This window comes from Podarcis melisellensis, assembly GCF_964234715.1.
Source record: "Podarcis melisellensis genome assembly, chromosome: 6".
Lineage (NCBI taxonomy): Eukaryota > Metazoa > Chordata > Lepidosauria > Squamata > Lacertidae > Podarcis > Podarcis melisellensis.
The window spans coordinates 75351820-75375795 of record NC_138538.1 but is presented as its reverse complement, the minus strand read 5'-3'; the positions used below and the strand labels follow the sequence as shown (position 1 = coordinate 75375795).

Here is a 23976-nt window from a genome sequence, read left to right as displayed (position 1 = left end):
CCCGCAGACAAGGCACTCTCGCGGCCCCGTGTCCTTCCGCACGCAGCTAGAAGCGGGCGGGTTTGTTGGTTGGCTGCCTGGCTGCCTCCTGCTCTCGCGCTCCCTCGCGCCGCCCCTCGCCGAAGGTGATTCGGCGCGAGGCCGGGGCCGGCGCGTGGGAGGGGCCGCCGCCGCCGCCGTTGTTGCCGTTGGAAAGCGGCTCCTTTTGTGTTTTCCCCCACAATGCACCAGCGCCGCCTCCTCCTCCGCGGGAAAGCAAAATGGCGAAGGGCTGCGGTGGAGGCGAAGGGCTGCCCGTGAGGCTGCCTTGAGCTTCGTCCTCGTCCAGCCCACCTCCCCTCCCCGGTCCAACGGCCTTATAGAGCCCCCCCTCCATCCCCACCACCCCCGTGAGGCGGTTGGTTCGCGAGGAGCCCGGCCGGCGGGAGGCTTCTCTCGGGAGGAGCGCGTTGAGCTCACTTGATTTCCCTGTATGAAGCGGGTGGCCCCACCGGAGAGACCGAATGAGGTGGGTGAAGGGAGCGGGGAGGGTATCGGGGAGGGGGGGGTCCCGGGAAGGGGAAGGGAAGCCCCCCCCCCCTCGGCTGGCGCAGGGAGCGGGAGGAAGAGCTCGGCTCCGTCTCCCCTCCCCTCCGCGCCCTCAGTTTCCTCCTCTGGCTGGATTTCCTTTCTCTGTTCTCCCCAAATCCGGTTTTGTTGGGTGGAGGGAACCGACACCACGAAGGCCTCTCTCTCTCTCTTCCACTCCCTTATTTTTAATTGTGCTTTGTTAAAAGAAGGCGGGGAGGGGTGTGTTTGGGTAATATTACTGCCGACAGAAAAGCTGCATTTGTGGGTTTGAAGAGGCTTCTGGTTGTATTCCCCCTCCCAACCTGGAGACCAAAACAAAGGCGAGGGCCTCCCGGGTGGGGGTGGGGAAGAGGGTGGCACTTTAATAGCTCGTGGCGACCTCGACTCCCAGAGAACGGGGAAGTTTCCCGGCTTTGTTGATCGGTACCTGTGAACGAGCCGCGGCGTTGTTGTGGTTTTTTTTGTTATGATCGTCGCTCTTTGCCTGTATAGATGTTTATGCGGTGTTTAGAAAATGAGGGGGTCCGGTAATTTTAGACTCTGGATTTGCAAAAAACAAACAAAGCAACCCCCAATAAAGATGGTATTGCATATTATTTCAAAGGGTGCTCGTTACTCTCCTCCTTCTCTTCATCTCATGTTTATAGTTTTAACACATTCCTGGTATGTTAGAGCAAAAGAAGTTTAGCAGCCCTGAGATAGATAAATGGCCACACACACAGTGAGTCTTCTAAAGAGGTCCCGTGGAATATATGTACTCTGTATCCGTGGGGCCTCTTTTAAAGGACTCGCCGTGTGTGTGTGTGTGTGTGTGTGTGTGTACACATATGCGTACACACATGTGTACACACATGCTTCTGATCATGCACAGAATTTCATGCCTTAAATAATTAACTATGGCCATATAGGTTGATAGCTATATAGGTTGGTAGAGCATGAGACTTTTAATCTCAGGGTCATAGGCTCGATCCTCATGATGGGCAAAAGATTCCTGCCTTGTGGTCCCTTCCTACTTGTGATTAATTGCAATTTCTGTCCAGCTGCTGTTTGCTTAGTGGTCTTGGTTGATGTCCTTCCGCTGTCACTTAACCACTATTGCAATGCATTTTATGTTATTTTTTTCCTTTGATGTGGATAGCACAGATTACATTATTCTGGTTTTCAAATGTTACTGTCTCAGTGTTTTGGTGGTTTGTTCCTTATGTGAAAAGCAGGTTCAGTTCATGAATTAAATTGAGGGTGTCCTTTCCTTTGGGGGAAAATCAGTTTCACAAGCTTTTAACTCATTTCTGGGATGCTAAATTCTGCACTATGACTGCTAGTCTCTCTTTAGAATTCCTGAACTCCAGGTGCTCTGTGACAGTATGGTGGAATTGGAGCAGCAGTATGTAAGAAAACTATCTTGAGAAAGTCCAGATTAGTGGGGCATGGCAACCCTCCTGGTGAACAAAGGTAATAGGTGTATATATATCCCACCCTTTCTCTGAGGAGCTCAAGGCAGCATACATAGGTCTCTCCACACCCTTTTATCCTTGCAGTAACCCTGAAGATGGTTAGGCTGAGTAAGTACAGTGCGATTGCATCTTGCACAGTGGGTACATTTTGGGGATGGTGCGCATACACAAAAATACATATACAGTGGTACCTCGGGTTAAGTACTTAATTCGTTCTGGAGGTCCGTTCTTAAACTGAAACTGTTCTTAACCTGAAGCACCACTTTAGCTAATGGGGCCTCCTGCTGCTGCCGCGCCGCCGGAGCACGATTTCTGTTCTCATCCTGAAGCAAAGTTCTTAACCTGAAGCACTATTTCTGGGTTAGCGGAGTCTGTAACCTGAAGCGTATGTAACCCAAGGTACTACTGTACTTTGAACCGCTTCGATGCAAGCAATCTTACCTTCTGGACCTGATGCACCAAATGGGTCTTACTCCAACAAGCAAAGCAGAGAGCTTTTAAGTTGTCAGTCTTGCTTACCAGACTCTGGGAGGCTCTCAGAAGATCTCAGGAGAGGCACCCATAGCCTGGTAAGCAAGACCAAGAGCTTAAAAAGTTTCCACCCTAGGAAAACCCTGTGCAAAAAGAGCTTTTAAGCTCTTCAACTTCCATGCATTTAAATTGTGTGATTTCAACCAGCTGGCCTTCAACTGCATAAAGCTGAAATTGCATGTGTTAAATGTGTGTAAGTTGCAGGTTACCTGTACAGGTAGTCATTGTGACAGCCCAATAACCAAGCCTCCACTAACACTATACAATGAAAAATGTCAGTTATTCTTTGGTGAAGAAAAAAAGAGCCAGTATTGTGAAAGAGCAACATATCTCAACCTTGGGGCCCCAGATGTTGGACGACAACTCCCATCATCCCTAGCTAACAGGACCAGTGGTCAGGGATGGTGGGAGTTGTAGTCCCAACAACATCTGGGGACCTAAGGTTGAGAAAGGCTGGTTAGAGGTTAAGAGTAGGCGGACTTTGGAGAGTTGGATTCAAGTGCTTCTTCAGCTGTGAAGATTACTGGGTTCCCATGAGCTAGCTCAGGGTCAGCAAGGTTTACCTTGCCTGGGCCGGTTCACTCCAGTGGAGATCCCACCGTGGGCCAGATTGTGCACGTGTGTGAGCGTGCATGCGATTTCTGGCACCGTGAAAATGAGTCCCCGCACCGTGTTGCACTGGTTTAGCACAGTGTGGGGGCTCGCCAAGCGGCTGGCTCGGTTCGAGGGCAGCTCATGGGCCAGTTAAACAACCCCCATGGACCGCTTGTGGCCCATGGGCCTTAGGTTTCCTACCCCTGGACTAGCTAGTCACTTAGTCTTCGCCTAATTTCTTCACAAGATTGTTGAGAAGAAGAAGAGTTTGGATTTGATATCCTGCTTTCTCACTACCCTAAGGAGCCTCAAAGCGGCTAACAATCTCCTTTTCCATCCTCCCCCACAACAAACACTGTGAGATGAGTGGGGCTGAGAGACTTCAGAGAAATGTGACTAGCCCAAGGTCACCCAGCAGCTGCATGTGGAGGAGCAGGGAATCGAACCAGCCATGTAGGGTGCCTTGAGCTCCTTTCAAGAAATATAGTATATAATTAATTGATTAAAAAATATATTCCAGATAGGTGTTATTTATCTACTGGAATATTTTGGTAATCTCACTTGATTTAACAAGAGGTTGGGGGGACTGCAATCTTACTGAGGGCACATTAGCATGGGGCTGGGTATTGGGGAAGCATATTTTTTCTGATATATTAATTGGTATAGTCAAGGTAAGTGCACCCCTGCATTGTCTACAACAAATGAAATAAATTGTGGATTCAGTGATAGTAATAAAATCAACACATGGGAGCTTGGTTGCTTGTGAAGCCCACAAACCAGGGGTAGCATAGCAGCCTCAGACTTCTGTGTAAAAAAGTAAGGTAGTCACTTCCTACAAAGTTCATTGCACAGCGCACAGTTCTTTACCCACTCTATTTAGTTGTTTATTTACACATTTATTATATCACTTTAACTACAGTAACCTCTAAGTAGTTTACACCCACACTGTCCTTGTTTTCCACTAAAGGGTTCTAGGTGGGGGTCTTCCTAGCTAGAATACACACAATTGTTAGAACTAGAACTGCCTGGGACTGAACATGTTATTTTACATGCAAAAACATGAAATGTAATACAGCCTTTTTGTGCACATTCAAAGAATGTGGGCCGCTTTCAGACCCAGAAGAGGGCAAAACACAGGCACGGCAGGCTTATGCTCACTGTGGTGAGTGTAGTGGTGGTGTAGTGGTTAAGAGTGGTAAGATTCATAATCTGGTGAACCGGGTTCGCGTCTCCGCTCCTCCACATGCAGCTGCTGGGTGACCTTGGGCCAGTCACACATCTCTGAAGTCTCTCAGCCCCATTCACCTCACAGAGTGTTTGTTGTGGGGGAGGAAGGGAAAGGAGAATGTTAGCCGCTTTGAGACTCCTTCGGGTAGTGATAAAACGGGATATCAAATCCAAACTACTACTACTACTATTACTCTTCTTCTACTACTACTACTACTACTACTACTACTACATATCTTCTATATCATACAGCATGTAGAGCGGCTTCATTGCTGGGTCCTCATTTTTAAGCAGTTGAAATGGGACTCTGAGCTAGCCCTACTCTGGAAGCAGGGCTGTGGCATCCTGTAGGTCTACTTGGAGTCCATTAGAGTCAGTTGCAGCAAGCCCTACTCAGAGCAGCGGCAGTTCACAGAATTTTAACCTTTTCCTGCTTACCAACTTGCTCTAGCAGAAGAATACGTGTGGGAGCAAGCTCAACTTGCTTTGTGCAGTGGCGCTTCATCATCTTGTGTGCACAGTGTGAACATGTGTAAGTCTCAGTCTGCTGCATTCGTGTGTCGTGTTTTCTGATAGTTGTGGTGTACAGAAAGGGGAAGTACCACCTTCTGGATTACCAGCATCAGTTGGTGGCAGAGTAGGAGGAAATGGGGGCCGGGGGTGGGGGGAAGACCGCTTCTATTGCAATGATCTACTCTAGACTTTGCCAGCTCTGTTTCTGCCCCCAGTTTAGTCTTGTCCAGCTACCTCTGCAGTATTTTACCATTTCGCCTCAGTGTTGCACTATTGCTCTCGTGTTTTGTTTGCACTGAGCTGAGAGCTAGATAGCAGTGCCACTGATCAGCTGTGAACATCTACTCCTTATGCAGTTCTTCCAAGCTACCAACCTCATCCTGGTGCACTTCTAGTTCCATGTACATTTAGAAATCGTATGTATTTAGAAACCAATGTAACCAGCTTTGTGTTTTTGTTTGGAGAAAGTTGGGTATATATATAATTTTTTTGTAATTCAGCCAATTATTTGAGGTCTAGGTGAATTCAGATATATATCAACTGTGGGAGCAGAAGCCCACTTCCTTATGTGGATTTCCTATAGTTTCTCCTTCCATCACTAAGAAAGTAATTGTGTATTAAAAGGAAAATATTATTCTCTTATGTCATTGATGGTATGACGGAAGATTACCTTTTTTACTACTGTTTTCATAAGCATAATACTTGACAAACACAAAAACGTCATAATTTGCTTATTTTAGAAAATGGTTATACAAGTATTAGATAATTACTTTTCTTAATGATGACATTGCCTTTTTGAATTATTGGGGTATATTTGGGTATTGGCAACCAAATGCAAGTTTGTAGTATTAGCATAAATTTAGAATTGCAGTTTGAATATCCTAAGTAGCCATGACCAGTGGATTGTCACTTGGTAAAAAACGTAAAATGGACCTTCTTGGTGATAGCACCCACTCTTCAGAACGCTGTCTCCAAGGTAATTGGGATGGAAGCAGCAATGATCTCTAAAACATATTCAGCAAACCTTTACTCAAAAGTAGACCCATTAATTTCAGTGTTTGTTCTGAATAAAACTTAGCTGAATACCACCCTATATGTTTATCCAATCTTTACTGGACTCTGATTATTTTCTTTCTTTTCTTTTTTTTTAAAGGGGTTTTCTACACTGCTCAGTTTTATTTGTGATATGTGTTTTGCTTTTTTATCTAGTTTTTAGGAATTTTTAAATTGAATTTTCTGTTTTTATGTGGACTGCTTAAAATATTTTTCCTACATTAAGCGGCCTAAGAATTGTTTCCAATGTTAGTCATGATATAGACTTATTTCAGTGTGTCTGCTCAGAGTTTGACTAATGTTGGGTATCAGGTTCATTGATCAGCATATTTTTGTTTTAAATGTTGAAATTATAAGTAGACTATCATAACCCAGATCTAATAGTTCTTCAAAGTAACTGTAACCGACCAAAACAGAAGTACATTGCCTTCTGCTTTATCAGTCTACTGTTACTGTTACAACAGATTTTAAGGTTGCCATCTTGCTTGTGCTTTGGAGAAGTCTCATGGGAATCAGTGGGATTCCAAATCAGTGTTTCTGGGAAATGGGTTATCTATAAGACTGCAAACATAAGCTTATTTACTGTGGAGCAAGCCCCATTGAACACTGTGGGACTTCGTGCAGTCATACCTCGGGATAAATATGCTTCAGGATAAGTATTTTCAGGTTGCGCTCTGCAGTGACCTGGAAATAACAGAGTGCGCTACTTCCGGGTTTCGCCGCTCGCGCATGCGCAGACGATCAAAATGACATCATGCGCGGAGAAATGCGACGCGCAGTCGCGTCTTACGTTCTATTCAGGATGCAAACGGGGCTCCGGAACGGATCCTGTTCACATCCCGAGGTACCACTAGTGAACATGAGTAGGATTATAATAATGCTAATTTTATTATTTGTAGCATACCCACCTGACTGGGTTACCCCAGGCACTATGGGTGGCTTCCAGCATATATAAGGACATAACAGAACATTATGTTCTCTTTTAACACAATTTGGGGGGCTCTTCCATTTTCAATGGATGAGTTCCATCCCTCTATCCCAGGGTTCCCCAGTGGTTATAGGGAAGATGAGGCTAGCCTAATTCACTTGTTAAAATTTGGTAGATCAATTATTGGGTGCAGGGGAACACTCTTTCATTAATACCACATTCTCCTTTTCACTGTGTGCTGAAAGTTGGAATTCATGATTTACCTGGCACTGCATCCATCTCAAGATTTAGAAGCCAAGAGCAGTGTTTGCTCTATTTCCTTACAACTTTTTGTAAGTGCCTTGGTTATGGTTTGTGTTCCGATGTGTTATGCAAATACTCATTGAACAAGTACAACATCTCACTTGCAGAGTGAAAGGAAGCATTTTGCATTTGTTGCTGTACTGTAAATAGAAAATTTAAAATGACACTGATTTTTATCATTACAAATGGCACAAATGACCATTTTACTCGTTAGTTGTGCAAGTAATTCAGAGGATTATATTGACAGTAGAAATGGCAGATCTCTGTTGTTTACCACTCAATCTTGACATCCAGGAATATGACCTACTTCCCCAGTCTTGTATTTTGATATTGCAGTAGCTACAATTCCCCAGGAGGAAGGCTAACTTCACCTTTCATGTTCATATCTCAGATTTTTCTTCAGATAAGTTCTGCTTTCAGTCCCACTCCTATTTTGAGTACTCTCTTTTTTCAGTATATTAACTTAATTAGATTGTATTTATTTGCATTTTGGTGTCACATGGCTTGTAGTTTTCTGATGGCTTTTAGCTGGAGGGTTGCAAGGTGCAAAGAGGGCTTTATATTTTTACTACAAGAAGAAGAGCAAGTGACAAATTATTCATATTAATTCTACATTTATTTTTGTTCTTTAGAGACTCTACGGGGGTGGGTAATTCAGTGGTCCACAAGCGGTCTCCTTTACGCCGAAACCAAAAACCACCAACGTCCTTGACCAAACTGTCCTCGCGGGATGGACAGAAAACCAAAAAGCCAGTGTGCAAATTCGAAGAAGGTCAAGATGTCCTAGCTAGATGGTCAGATGGCTTGTTTTATCTTGGAACTATCAAAAAGGTAATTTGTGTCCAACAGCCTTGTAAAATGATTATACCTCTGAGGTTGTGCCACCTAAACACTAACATTTATTCTCCTTTTCAGATAAACAAACTTAAGCAGAGCTGCTTCATTATATTTGAAGACAGTTCCAAATCCTGGGTTCTCTGGAAGGACATACAAACAGGCAAGAACCTTACTTTATTTTTATTGACACTCTGAAATTTCAGACCTCATCTATTTCCAGTCTTGTCCCAGTGAGAGACCCCATGGGAGGGAACAAAATAAAGTTAAAGGCTTGGTCAGGGAGTTTGCGTTAATAGACACTTTAGGTCCCTTTTTGACAACTCTGCATTGATCTTGGATGGGCAACATTTATCAGCGTGGCCCTTAAAGCAGGCATAGGCAAACTCCGGCCCTCCAGACAATTCCCATGATCCCTGACCACTGGTCCTGTTAGCTAGGGATGATGGGAATTGTAGTCCCAAACACCTGGAGGGCCAGAATTTGCCTATGCCTGCCTTAAAGTCTTATCTCCTTCAATTTCTTATGTCTATGCTGGAAGCAAGACCTGGCTGAGCCATCTGTATGGCAGTGTCCTGTTTGAGGAACTTCCCCAGGGAAGTGCATCTGTTGCTGTTTAGATGTAAACAGCTGGCCCCCAAAACATGATTAGCTATTGCAATCATTTTTACACTGGTCATCATCCTGAGCTTTTATAGGAAAGAGGTGAAGAGGGTGATATAAAAATGAATTTAATAATAACATGTAGTTTTATTCCACGAGCTGGCTGGCGGTGCGTAGCTTCTCTCTCCCCCACCCCAGCTGCGGGCAGGAAACACCTCCCAGATAGCTCCCCACTTGCTACAGCATTGAGGGAAACCACACTTTCGCCAACCAGATGACTGGCGTCGCCCTGCTCTCCCCCCCCCCCCGTGCCACTATCGGTGTATTGGATGACCCCAGTTTTTTTATGTGATTTTTGAGTCAAAAAACCTCGTCCAATGCACGAAAAAATACGGTAATACAACTGGTATCCATTTAGTGTATGTATTTTATTTATTTAATGTAAACCATACCATTTTATCTTTTTAGGAGCTACTGAAAGTGGGGAAATGGTCTGTACAATATGCCAGGAAGAATATTCAGAAGCACCCAATGAAATGGTTATTTGTGATAAGTGTGGTCAAGGTAAAGTGAACTTCTTAATGTGCAGAATTTTTTTAAATTCAGGATTGTATTACACAGTGTCACTCAGCTGATGGCAAGGGTTCCATCAGCAAAAGAGGAAGGGGATTTTATCTATTTATCTATGTATCCGTTTATTTATTTAGCCAATTCACTATTCCCTCTACAGCCTTTCAAATGCTCTTGAAGCTACTCCACAGGTTCCCTTAAAATTCTGGAGCAGATTGCTGGAGGCAGGGGCTTGCAGAAAATTGCTCCCCTTCCTATTTTGCTGATGGAAACCTTACCATCAGCCGAGTGACACAGTTAAGTTAGTGCTGTGTCCACTGTAAGTACACGGGGTGAGATCGAGTGTTGTGCCAGCGGACCTGACAGGTCTTCCTCGTCCTTCTCTTCCCTTCTCCAGCTAGAGGGTCCTCTAGTCCTTCAGAGCAGATTTGGATGGCAGATGTGTGTGTGTAGGAGAGGAATTGGAATTTCTCTTGTAGGTCTGTTACATAAGCAGGCTGGCACTGTTACATGTTACAGATAGGTAGCCGTGTTGGTCTGCCATAGTCAAAACAAAAAAATTCCTTCCAGTAGCACCTTAAAGACCAACTAAGTTAGTTCTTGGTATGAGCTTTCGTGTGCATGCACACTTCTGTGTATCTGAAGAAGTGTGCATGCACACGAAAGCTCATACCAAGAACTAACTTAGTTGGTCTTTAAGGTGCTACTGGAAGGATTTTTATTTTGTTTTGACTGTTACATGTTGTCCCGTTGATACGGTTGTGTACATATGGGATATGTATTGTACCTCTTGACATAAAATACATTTGAATTATAATGTAAATCAGAAGATGGATTGGGTTTTCTTTATTCTCACGTGCCATAAAGGTTAAGATGACAAGGGTGTTTAGTAACCTTAGAGTAATAAAAAATTTAAACAATCTTTTAAAATTCAGGTTATCACCAGCTGTGTCACACACCAAATATTGATTCCAGCGTGATAGATTCAGATGATAAATGGCTTTGCCGGCAGTGTGTCTTTGCAACAACAACGAAGGTAAGTTATTCCCTTTGTGAAGTGACTACAGTTTAAATTTGAACTTGATTTTGTATAGTAGTGGTCGCTGCTTCAATCTGTTTTATTCCAGAGAGGTGGCGCACTTAAGAAAGGACCAAATGCCAAAGCACTGCAAGTCATGAAGCAGACATTGCCTTACAATGTATCCGACCTTGAATGGGATGCAGGCCATAAAACAAATGCCCAACAGTGTTATTGCTACTGTGGAGGTCCTGGAGAGTAAGCATGTTGAAACTCTTATGAAAAGATTTTCTCTCAGATTTATTGCTGTATATTCTATTAAATACCAGTAATCTGTGTGAGATGCTGTGTTCTGTTCCAGAAATATTATGTATATATTTATAAGGCAATTTTAGTACAGTAATGGCCATTGTATCAGCGACCCTAGGCTTTCATTACACTTTCTGTTCAGTTTTAAAGTCTGCATTCATAAAAATAGGATTGTTAAGCTCACGTTTCTACACGTTTTAACTTGGGAGCAAGCTTCATTAAACACATTGGGTTGTATTCAACTAAATCCTACTTGGAGAGTAGAGCAGACCCACAGAACCTAGGGTTATGTTCATTACCTTAAGTGAGCCTACTCTGAATAGGACTAGCATTGAATAGCACCCAGTGAGAGTTACTTTCAAGTAAACATGCATAATATTAAGCCACACATTTTCAGTTGGAGTAAAATTATGATAAAATTTCCTTCAGCTTTCCCCCCGCTAAGTGTCACTTTTCCATTTACTGAAATGGAATGGATTGCATTCAGATCTGCCATGCAGAACAGGCTTCCACTCATCACCTTTCTTTCTTCTCACCTACAGCCTCCTATGGGCCCTCAAAATCTCCTATGGGAGGTTGGGGGATTCTCCAGAGCACGTTTTTTGGGGGAAGGGCTGCAGTGAGAAGGAGAGAAAGGTGAAATCATGTCCCATGAGCAGAAGTCTGTTTGCCCAAATTTGGATTCTGCCCCATGTGTTTGCACTTCAGTAGGGAACATGTAACACATTCCAATTCAATTCTTTCCTTTCTTCCTTTCTGTTAATGAAGCTGGTATTTAAAGATGCTACAGTGCTGCAAATGCAAACAGTGGTTTCATGAGGCTTGTGTGCAGTGCCTCCAAAAGCCGATGCTGTTTGGTGACAGGTAAGGTGTATTTTCTTGATCCTACTTGTGTTTGTCAGGGTTTTATTCTGGGGGGCAGGCCAGGGGAAGACACAAGGAAAGAATGCATTTATACGTATAGCATCATAATACTGTTATTTTCTGCACACTTGCAGTTATGACATGTGGTAACGTTCTTATTGCTGTTCCTTGTTAGGATTGTATTAGTCTATATTTTTATTTGTAATTTGTTACAGAATATAACTGTCACCATTTACCTAGCTATGTATTTAGTTAGCTTGTATAAATAAATAAAGTTACCTAGATAAAGATTCAGTTATCTTAACAATTATATTTATAATTACCGCTTGTTATGCAAAAATTCAGTTATATGTTTATAAAGAGTTATACCCAAACCTCACTATAAACTCCACAGATTCAGATATCCAAACAACCTTTTCCGTGCTTTGTTGGTTAACTGCAGCCATTTTTGGGTAGAAACTATGGAGGGAGTAGGGCATGAGACAAATGAGAGAGCAGGAGAGATTGGGCAAATCAGATTTTCCTTTGTCTCTCTTTTGCTGGTTGGCTGCAGGCATTTCGGGAAGAAACCATAGAGGGTAGGTGAAGAGGTCAGACAAATTTCAGAGTAGCAATGTTCGCATAAGAATCAATATGAATCATTGACTTGTTTTGTGAATGCTCACTTAACGTACAATTTTCAGGGAATGCATTGTGTTTGGTAACTGGGACTTGCATGTATATAAAACAAAGGAAGCATTTTAAGTTCACAAATCTAGATAACTATTAATTATTTGATATGCTACTAAGTAGTATGTATTGGCTCCTTTGGGCTTTGAAGTCATAGACATCATGCAAAGAGAATATGTTGCTACAAGTAAGTACCTTCTCAGCAATTACTTTTTTGGTTATTTATTTTTAGGTTTTATACATTCATTTGTTCAGTTTGTAGTTCTGGACCAGAATACCTCAAACGTTTACCCTTGCAATGGTAAGTACAATGTTGCACTGGAGGAAATCATTCAGTAACCTAATAATTCACTAAGTTGTCTTAGTTGGTTCTCATAACGTGCCTTTCGCTAATGTTTCTGGGGCAAGGGCCCCATTGACTCATAATCAGGCTTCTAGGGGTCAGATGTCAAAGTTGGCATGGCCAAGGAAGGTGCAACAGTTTTAAAGGTTTTTCTAAGGGACATATTTGGGGATTTTGTAAGGTCACAAACACGTTTTGGCAGCACAGAATTGCAGTAGGGTGCACATGAGAGTGGTCAGTTAAAATACTTTTTTAAAAATGGGTTAAGGAAGGTGACGTTGAAGGATGACAAAAAACTGGGTATCACAGCAGGGCACAGATTAGCTACCCTTGCTGTAAACAAAGCACAAATAGTCCTCTAGTAAGTTTGTGAACAATTACTGTTATTAGTGTATTCCTCCTCTCTGGCTTCATATTGAGAAACAGAAATAAAATGTCTAGTAAGTGGTCATTCTTAATAAAAAGGTAAGGCTGTTGTCAGTTTTCTTGGTCACCAACAGGTTGTGCTGTGCTGTGCTGTGCTGTGAAATATGGCATGACAACAGACTTCTGCAAGCTGCTAGGCCATCATATCAGTGTTGGAGGGTGAGAAGGGATGTGGTGGAGAGAGAGAGGAAGGCCCTCCAGCTGTAGTCCTGTTCTTCTGTTGTCCTCACTTCCTACCTCTTCTGCTGAATCTCAAACAGTGTCATTGGTGTGAAGAAGACAGTATGAGCAGGGGAGGGGAGAGCAGGGAATGAAGAAGGGGGGTTGTCAAGGGAGCGGGAGGTAGGCCTGGCTGGCAGGCAAAGCAAGCTGGGGCATGGCCCCAGTAGTTTATAAAGTTTATAAAGTTGTAAAGTTCCTTAATGTAGCACAGTATGCTGGCTGATTTATGAAGAGCCACATCACTACTTTAGCCGGGTGGGGTTCATACCTATGACATTTTAAAATTTCCTAATTGTTTTTATTAAAACCTTTTGAATTCTAGGGTAGATATAGCACACCTATGCCTTTACAACCTAAGTGTTATTCACAAAAAGAAATACTTTGATTCGGAGCTTGAACTCATGACATACATTAATGAAAACTGGGATCGACTCCACCCTGGTGAGGTAAGTTGTTGAAATGCTATTAGTCATCAGGTCAAACTATTGTGATCAGTAGACTTTTAAAAAATGGGCTAGTCCATTTACAGAATATATCAAGGGTATAAAATTCCTGTTCTAATGAAATGATAGCTGGATTTCAGAGGATTACGTTAGGGTTGTAAGCGAGGGACTTTAACATGCACACCAGTAGCTACAAAAGGCTCATTTAGCACATTAAGTCATAGTTTAAAGCAAACAATGGTTTAATGTAAATGATCACTATGTTGGTGCACACTGCCTGAGAGTTCCATTGTGGTTGCTGCACCACAGACAAAGCAAACCAGAGTGTGTGATTTGTTTCTCTTCAACAAATCAAGAATGGTGACCAAGGATTGTCCTTGGCTTACCACTCATTGTTTGTCTGGAAAGAAACAAGTGTGTTTAGACAACATTACAAGCCAAACACTGTAGGAACTTTGCACTGCTCATTCATAGTAAGCCACAGTTTTAAACAGTTGGTTTAAACTGGTTGTGGTTTCATATGAGATGTGATCCAGGCCAGTAAGAAGCTCTTAGTGCAACTTGTGGACTGCATCGTGGCCTAATTCCACCCCCACCTTTCCCTCTACTGTAATTTACCAGTTGATCAAGCATTGTTGCCCAATGTGTTTTCTCATCATTGCGCCACATCACTGGCTGCTCTTGATGTATTGTGTAATGTTGATTTTTTGCATTGTGGTTCTAGTTTTGTTTTTAATGTTATATTTCTGTTAGCTATCCTGAGCTCTCATGAAAGGAAGGGTGGGGTATAATAGGGAGGGGGAGGTTTATGAACGTGATCAAGTCATGGAAAAAGTTGTAATACTGGTTACAGAAAAGAGTGAAGAGAATTCAAGAAAGTCAGTGCATGAGTTGGTGGCAGCTCCATAGAATCATAGTTTTTTTTGCAGGTACAGCCTGATTTCCTTTATGCACAAAATTGAATGGAAACCGTGACAGTGGCCTGAAACATAATTTTATGTACAGACAACGACCGATAAATGTCCGCCTGATTGACAGTGCCAAATGCAGAAGTGACCTGAAAAATTTGCTAAACATGCTACTAAAAGCCCCCCCCCCCCACTCTGCCAACATGCGTGGGGCTGGGGAAACCCCCCATGCAAAGTGGTCAGCTCTATTGTACAAGATGACAGAGATCCCACTACACTATTAGAAAAAAACCCTAACCGCTTTATTGCATTTATTTGTGTAAAATGTGTGCCACACAAATCTGGCATCATTTTCTGTGCGCTTACCTCTAATAAAAATTGTTAACTCTATTTGTAAAATGCTCGTTTTCCTGTCATTATAATGATAGTTGAAGTAAATTCTGTACCAAAAATAACAGGCTGGATGGTGATTACTTTTCTCTGATTGCACCTAATCTAGAAAAGATTGAGGATTTCAAAATTATTTTTAATAACAATGTTTTTAAAATTCATAAATGTACCATTAAAAAAACACCGAGACAGAATAATGCACTATGCATACAATCTCAATGAGACTTCATTCTCCTCTCCTCCCTCTGTAGCCCATCACACTCCAAAAAACAATTCTATTATTTAGCTGCTTTGTTTGATAGTCAACAAAAGTTTATAGCTGATTTTTTAAAAAGCAGTCATATTCTAAATGTATTCCTTTCATACTCCTGTCATGTTCAGTTCCAGCATTTCACTAAAATGCAAGGAATTCTAAGTCTAGTTCTGTCAAAGCTATTCATTGTACCTGATACAGAAGTAGCCTGTTGGTAATATGTAAATAAAATAAAGCGTGTTATTTTTTTAACATTTATTGCTTTATTTTATTAATAAAACACTCCTAAACATGAATGCTATGCTTAGTTGTTTGAACAGATGTGGAATTTAGGAATTCCCCCTACAATTTCCGTACTACCTTGTTAGGATGTTGAAGTTATTCAGCATACTACTTTTTCAAATTTCATTGTCTTAATAGTCAAAAGCAGCAGGTATTCTAGAATATTACTCTAGAATTCCTAATGCATGTAGGAACTCTAGAATACAAATACACTTTGTCTCTTTGAATGGCTAAAGGTAATAATTGTGATTAGAAGTTTTACTGTAACTTTTAGTAGGTTAAATCACTTCTTAATACTTTACAGCTGGCAGACACACCAAAATCTGAAAGATATGAGCATGTTCTGGAGGCATTAAATGATTACAAGACTATGTAAGTTGATAGGGTTTTATACACTTTTCTCTTCTTGATTTTGTCCTGAGGTTTCTTTGAATGATTCCCTAAAAACATGTCCATGGTAGCAGCAGGAGGAGGCACTGCAAAATTGTTTAAAGTCAAATCTGTAGTTATTGAGATACAAGTTAGGTGTTTAGCTGTCCTTTCACTGCATTTGAAGGGAATTAAAGAAGGGACATAATATTGGTACTAGTAAGTTAAATTGGGGTTTATGTGTATATTCAAAGAAACACTTGTAGCTTCATGTTCTGTGTTTAATGTTTAACAATGTAGGTTTATGTCTGGAAAGGAAATAAAGAAGAAAAAGCATTTGTTTGGTTTGAGAATTCGTGTTCCCCCTTGCCCCCCAAATGCTGCTTTTAAGGCTGAGAAAGAGCCTGAGGGAACTTCACACGAGTTCAAAATTAAAGGCAGAAAGTCATCTAAACCTGTGCCTGATCAGAGGTAAATCATGATTAGTTCTCTCTTGGAGTAAATAAATTATTTGACAAATAACTGGTAAATGCATTTCCTGATACTTTAAGTATCTAGATATACAAATTTATTAATGCCAGATTAATTACCACTGATTTCAGTGGCAGTTTGCAGGAATTATGTGTTGGGGGGGGTTCTGTAGGATATCTTCAAATAGCACTGGTTAATATGTTATGCTTTCTCTTTGAAACTGAAGTTTTGCTTAATAGAATTAGTTTAGGCCTAGAATATTACTGTTGTGCATAAGCTAATACTGTAAAATGGTGCTTTCTAGTAATAATCCTTATATAATAAGCAAATTAAATCAATTGGTTGGGTTCATATCTGTTCAGAGAACAAAATGTCCCTCCTGAAGATATCCTCCGTGGAATCTGCAGTATTAGGCAACAGTTGCCCAGTCTTAAATTTCTGTTTCTTGAGCAAAGTGACATGAGACATAGCATTTTTAGTGGAGGCAACCTGCCTATGAAACTCCTTCCCAAGTGAGATTCAGTCTTCCTTCACTCTAGAAGGTGAAAGACAATTTTATTTGTCCAGGCTTATTAATCATTGGGTAAATTATGGTGGCACTGCTGCTATTTTTCTGTTTTACTATGACTTTGTGGTTTTAATGATGATTTATTGATGTGTAATTTTATTCTTTCTCAGCCACTCTGAACTTCAGGTTGGAAGAAGGGCAGGATATAAAAGTACCATATAAGTAAAGCTTAAAGTCTGACCCAGATTGGGCACTACATCATATATTTCTAGAATGTTTCCCCATGTGAGTTATGGCCTTTATCGCATTGTGCTAGCCTAAAAGTATATCAGTATGATGAGGATGAAGGGCTCCAACAACATCCTCCTGGTGCCAACGCTAAAATTCTTTCCCCATAGTTCACAACTAACAAGAACAGCAATCTCTGCATTTCTGCTGCTTACATGGGCAAGACCATGAAGAAAGGCTCTTCTTCCTTTGCTTGGATAAGTGGTAGCACTGCTAATGGGGATGCTTCTCTTTGGCAATAGCCATATTCATACATAAAGAAAGAACATAGTTTAAGACTACATGAACAAGTCTCTGTGTAGCCAAGCAAAGCCTCAAGACTAATACACTCCCAGTTCTCCTATTACTCAAAGACATGCATGCATTCCTGCAGTGGTTATCTTCTGGGTCCTATTAAAGGTAAAGGTAAAGGTACCCCTGCCCGTACGGGCCAGTCTTGACAGACTCTGGGGTTGTGCGCCCATCTCACTTAAGAGGCCAGGGGCCAGCGCTGTCCGGAGACACTTCCGGGTCACATGGCCAGTGTGACATCGCTGCTCTGGTGAGCCAGAGCTGCACACCGAAACGCCGTTTACCTTCCCGCTGGTAAGCGGTCCCTATTTATCTACTTGCACCCGGAGGTGCTTTCGAACTGCTAGGTTGGCAGGCGCTGGGACCGAGCAGCGGGAGCGCACCCCGCAGCAGGGATTCGAACCGCCGACCTTTCGATCAGCAAGTCCTAGGCGCTGAGGCTTTAACCCACAGCGCCACCTGGGTCCTATTAGTGTGTTACAAAAAGTCACAACGTGAGTTTCTTATAGAGAAAGAACTATATAGGTTCAGTGAATATATATTCAGGGTAGTAATCATGTTTGATAAATGATGACGATAAAAAAATGAAATCATAAATAATACTCAAACATACATTCTTTTGGGGTATCTTTTAAAAATGACTGTGGGCGTCCTTCTAGGGAAGTTACTAATGGTGTAGAACGAAAGGGGAAGAAAAAATCTGTAGGCCGTCCACCGGGCCCATATACCCGAAAAATGATCCAGAAGATGTCTGAGCCATCTATTTTAGTAAGTGGCATTTTCATTTACTCACTGATTACTTTATCGACTTAAAAATGGCCAATATGTTAAACTGTATTTAAAAATAAAAAGCTATATCAGCCTGAAAAGTTCTGTTCTTTCTTTTTTTTCCCTTCCCCTTGGGAAAAGGAACCTGTTGCAGTGCAAGAATCGCCTCCTTTGGATTTACCTAGCACTACTGGGTGAGTAGGGGAAATGTACTCTTAAATTTGTATTGTACTTGCTTGGCTAATGTCTGATCAGATCAGATTTTAATATTTGATTACTTTTATCACATGGCAACATGAAATGGCTCAGATCTGATGGAACTGCACATTCATCCAATACCTCAGATGTGGAATCCACAGGTGCTGCCAGTACAAAAGAAACTACCTCAAACAGTATTTCCAAGCATTACAGGTACACTGCCATTTGCTTTATGCCGTGTGAGTGAAATGATGGATTGCAGCTGTTACTGGAAAGGTGACCCAATTATATGAAAGACGTTGGCTCGGATTCTAATATAACTTCTCTCTGGAATGTTGGCAAGTCTCAACCATGGGGGGCTGCTGGAGGAAGAGGAGGTAATTACACAAAATAGGGTCCCGAGAAATTAGAAAGGTCACAGAAAAGTTTTCCATCCCTTTCTTTCAGCAGTCCCCTGTTCCACACCCACCATTTGCCATTTTGTTAAAATTCTTTTACCACCCTTCATTCTTTTCAGGGTTTCAAGGTAGTATACAGTCGTAATACAAATACAGTAATAGAACAACCAATGCAGTCAATCAAATTGGCTTGAAACAGAGTAGCAAACTACCTGATACTAAAAGAATCGCAACGGTTGCCACCAGGTAGACTGTTCTAGGGACTGTCTCAAAGTTTGGGGGTGTCAGCAGTGCAAGTCCCGTGTTGTTTTTTGAGTACCATATCTGATAAGGAAGGCACATGGAGGGGAAAAGATCTTAAAACACATACAGATTGCTTTGTATTTGGGTCTCAAGTTGTGCAGGATATAGATATATACACACACATATACAGAAAACAAGAGAAAGTAGAAAAATACAAACAAGAAGAAGGAAAGGGATATACAAAGGGTAGACTCCCATTGTTCAGGGTTTTATTGGTAATTACCGGCATCTTGAATTGGGCCTGGAAACAAACAAGCAAGCAGTGATATGTGTAAATCGATGCTTTATTTTGCATAAACTGAAGCTTTGATCACCTTCAAGGATAGCCCCTTGGAGGATAGCAATACAACAGATGTATTGCTATAATCCAGCAGATGTATTGCTATAATCCAACTGGAAAATTACTAGGCCATGGATGCAAATTATATTATGAGGGTGGAGCTCAACTATTGCTATCCTCCAAGGATTTCCACTGGTGCAACAAGACATTTCCCCACAATCCCACCCTGTCATAGGTTTGGGGGAACCCCTGGAGCAGATTTTGGGGGCGCACAGGGGAAGAACATTATGTAAGGAGAAATAGTTGTTCTGGAGGAAAGTTCACTTAAACGCTATGTTGAATACAACCCTCAACCTTAAATTATTGTTTCTTATCTTCCGTAGTTTGTCTGAATCCAGGAAAAGGACACGAACAGGAAGAACTTGGCCAGCTGCAATCCCACACTTAAGGAGAAGAGGGCGCCTTCCACGTAAAGCACTCCAGATTCAGAATTCCGAAATTGTGAAAGATGACGAAGGCAAAGATGATTACCAGTATGATGAACTTAATACAGAAATACTTAATAACTTGGCAGATCAGGAGTTACAACTTAATCACCTTAAAAACTCCATTACCAGTTACTTTGGTGCAGCAGGTAGGATAGCTTGTGGTGAAAAATACCGTGTTTTGGCACGTCGAGTGACACTCGATGGAAAAGTGCAGTATCTTGTGGAGTGGGAAGGAGCAACTGCCTCCTGACTGTAGTACTGAACATGTTTGCTGCACTGTTTATTTATAGGCACTGTTTATATAAATCAGGAGTGCAGAAGGAAACCAAGTTAGCCTTAACATTTCTTTCTTAACAGTACAAAACATTGTGCTGAAAATTCTACCATTTTTTAAATGAGGCTGGATTTTTTTAAGATAAGGATTTAGATTGTTTAGGGCAGGAATCTGGGATTTCGTTTGCTTTTAAATGTGCACGACTTCAGAAGAGACTTGTCTAGAGAACATTCCATGTGGGTAGAGAATATTTTCTGTAGCTAGAACAAATTTTTAGTAAGATTTCGTAATCTTTTCTTACCCAAATGTTTGCAAAAGTGTATTTCTACTTTGACAACCCTAGATTTTCATAAGGTGTAGTGTATATAATTCCTACTGAGGACTGTAAAATATTGAAATCTTTCAAGCAAAGTGTAAAAAAAATATATTGAGCTTGTAAATTGCTCTGTGACTAGACTTCGTTGTCTTTTTAATATATTCTTTGCATGTGTGTATATATACACATACGTGTGCATGTGTATATATGTGTGTGATTGTGACCTATGCAATATAAATTATGGGATTGGGCAGCTTTTGACTATATATCCCATAATTCTCTTATCAGGAATAGTTGCAGTATTTACACGGCAGCATTTCTTCTCAGGCTTTAATGGGTGCTGTTGTTTGCCACATACTACAGAATATGTGTCAAATGAGTGCTGTGTGTTTTGGCAGTGAGTGCAGTCGTTAATGTCATATGCCTTCAGAAAATAATTCAGGCTGCAATCCTCCACATAGAGGCCCAGTGATGAAAAGATTTGGTATACCTTTCAGGTTCACATAATCCCTCCCTGTCTCTCCTGTGCAGATTCCCCTTCCTTTCAGCATTAAGATATGTTTCAGCACTACATATACATAGTGCTAGAGATCCATGTATAGTTGCCTCAAACCAGAGTTTGCAAACTAGTTACAGCAAACAGTGGTTAGTGTTTATCTTGATGCAGATGTAATGTACATCACTAGAAAGAGAAGGGATTAGCAGGAGTACTTTTGCTATATCTTAGCCAAGGTTAAGAAATATGGGAATAATTTCATCTATTGTGGACCAGGTTGCTTTGAGGCTGCAATCCTGTACTCACTTACCTGGGAGTAAGCCCTAGTGAGCTCCATGGGACAAACTGCTGAGCAGACATGCTGAGGATTGTTGTGTAAATCTTCTTGATCTAAGCAGCCTGGCTGCACAGTATTGCAGCCTCAGTTAATGTTGGAGAAAGTTAGCTGTCTGACACAAATCTGAACTTGAAAATTTGAACATAAACTCTGGCTAGGAGAAAAAAGGATTTGTGACACATTGATTGTAAATTTTGTCTCCCAGTTAATTAAAAAGTCTGCAGGAATCACAATATTCCTTTTGTATGTAATGTTTTGTAGTCATGTTTGATAAACATAGTTGGAGCAAAGTGTTTAATTGCACAGGGTCAACAAACAGTATGTTGCCACTTGAAGTAACAATACTGCTTTTATTACAATATTACCTCTTCTGTTCTTATAAATATGAATCAAGTTTTAAATGAGTAACTTTATTTTACTTGTAAAATAACAAGTGTTTTTGTCGGGGCTAGATGTATTTTCTTTATTGGTTTTGAGTTGTTATTTGTTTTTTTGTTTTGCCAAAGAGTGTAAACAACTACTTTTTCTGGTGGTTTCTCATTTTACTGCCTAATGGTTTACTGTCAGACACGAGCTTGCCAACAAAACAAAAAATATGACTTTAAATAGTGAGAGGCTATATGGCTAAACCTAATTGTACTAAAATTGACTTAAAAACAAAATGCTGTTATGATTGTTAAGGGAAATAAATCTTTTGTCACCACCTTATTATAGCCAAAGGAAGCATAGACAAAATATGTTGTTCTGTGCTTGTGGCTGGCCAGTAAACTTACAAGCTTTACAAAGGTGATAATTTAAGTATACTTTTCTTTGCCTTCACTAGAAACATGAATCTCTTTTCCCCTCACACAGTCTTGGCTATTAAGTTAAAGTTGCCTTGCCTATAGCTGCAATATTTTGATAAGACCCAGGTTACTTTTTGAATGTTGGTCTCTTGGGACAATGCAAATTGTAGTTGTGATGTTAACAACCAGATTTTCATTAATTTTCTTTTTCACAATCTTTGTATTTCACATCAAACACCAGCAGTATTTGCAGTAGGGCTTCCATACAAAGACAGCAGTTGGAATTGAGTTGGGGAGAGAAATTGACAAAACTATCAACATATTTTTAGCTGTTTTTGTTCTCATTTTGTCACAGTGGTTGACATGTTTGTATTGCTGAAACTGTTCTCACGTTTTTAAAATCAACATTAAATGTGTGTATTTTTAAGAAGTTGTCCCTATTTTTGTTATACAGGTGTGAACTGTAGTTATATCTTAAAGCCTGAGTTAAATGTGTTTCCTTAAGTAAATTCAATGGGACTTTATAAACATGTTCTGGATTTAAGCAATGTGGATTGTAGCCCAATCCCAAGGTTTCCTACTCCAATCTTCAGTGCAGCTTTCTTCCAAGTGATTTAGGCAACAGCACAATCCTAGGCATGTTCAGACAAGTGCAAATGCAAGAACACAGCAGCTTGGCAATGCAGTCTCCTTTAACTCAGTGGGATGCCATATTTTGGCATAAATATGGGAATGAGGCTAATTATCTGAACATTGCTCCTCCCTTTCTAGGGTCTGAAAGAGCATTATTGCATGTTGACTACTATATAACCTCTTTAAGCTTTTATAAACTGCAGGACATAAAATTTGGCAGTGTAGATTACAAATGTGAGAAAACTATTTAGACCACTAAATAATAGCCCATTCTAAGCCACCGAGTCAGATAGGTGGATAATGATGATGATTGTTGTTATTATTTAATATTTAGATTGAGTAGTCCACAATTCAGTATTGGTTTTAGCACCTGTATGCCATAGTTGAGACCACATTAATTTGATCCATTTCTGTTATTAGTTCAGAATCACTAGTGAGACCCTTTTAAAACAAACTAGTGAATTATATTCTGCTGTACAAAATTTGAATGCTTGTTTGCATTTTTATAGAGTTGTATTCTTAAAGATGTTTTCTTTGCATAGTTTTGCTTCATTAATTAGGTATTCTCAGTAGCTTCCAGATAACTACTGTAATTTTCAATGGTCTGCATAAGTTGCAGTGCTAAAAATAGTGACCCCGCGTTTAGCAAGCAGACAGAACTAAATCACCCAGTATCAGTTTTTATGGAGGCAGCTGCTATACTTTGTTTTGAGGTCATAGCATTGGAGCAAGGGAATTGCCCGTCCTTCCGTGAAATAAATGTAAGCAGTGTTTGCCCGCTCCACCAGCAGAGGCCGTATGAACAAATTGAGGTGAGAGGGAAAATGGCACAGGAATTTTATATTGCCAGGGGTCACAAGAACAGCCTTGTTAATAATGCAGACATTAGTTAGTACTAATATTGCCTGGCTGTTATGGCTGTTCAACATTTCTCCTATTTCAGATGGAACTCCTCATATGAGATAGTAATTGCTCCCAGTTTGTTTTGTCTACTAACAAATTAAACTATGCTGTTGATAGCTTACTACACCATGCAGTTGCTGGACTATAGTGCTTCAGAATTAAGAGAATATCCCATTTAGTGCAGATTTTTGAGGGTAGAAAATATTGTCATGAGTCCCAACCTGAAATTGGAGATGGCACAGCCCACAATCACTGTTTGAAAACTAAGCCATGCTTGTATAATACTTGATTTTGTAGCAGCCTGTTTTGTATTATTTGCCCTAACTTCAAAGACTAAATGGAAAAATTATTTATCTATATAGCATTTCTGCTTGCTGCTTACCTTCTTCAAGTTATTCCACTTGTAAAAAAAGGGGGGGGGGATTATTAATCAGATTCTGTTGCCAAGTACTGCTATGCTTGCTTACTTGTCAGTAGTTAAAATAAGTCTGGTTGCTTCATGAGTATATAATGTTCGTGCATATTTGAATTTTCTAAATTTTGCAGTCTGAGTAACTGGGATG

General features: G+C 40.8%; 1 protein-coding gene across 1 annotated transcript; it reads left to right on the top strand.

Annotated features, from left to right (window-relative positions):
* Positions 1-208: 208 nt before the first annotated feature.
* Positions 209-22307, top strand: MTF2 (metal response element binding transcription factor 2). The gene is made up of 15 exons (XM_081916050.1): positions 209-508; positions 7806-8004; positions 8089-8170; positions 9079-9174; positions 10116-10216; positions 10308-10456; positions 11276-11371; positions 12273-12341; positions 13354-13477; positions 15612-15679; positions 15977-16147; positions 17894-18002; positions 18144-18196; positions 18312-18413; positions 19565-22307. The coding sequence occupies exons 1-15, from the start codon at positions 504-506 to the stop codon at positions 19917-19919; spliced, it is 1779 nt and encodes a 592-aa protein (XP_081772176.1). The 5' UTR covers positions 209-503; the 3' UTR covers positions 19920-22307.
* Positions 22308-23976: the final 1669 nt, after the last annotated feature.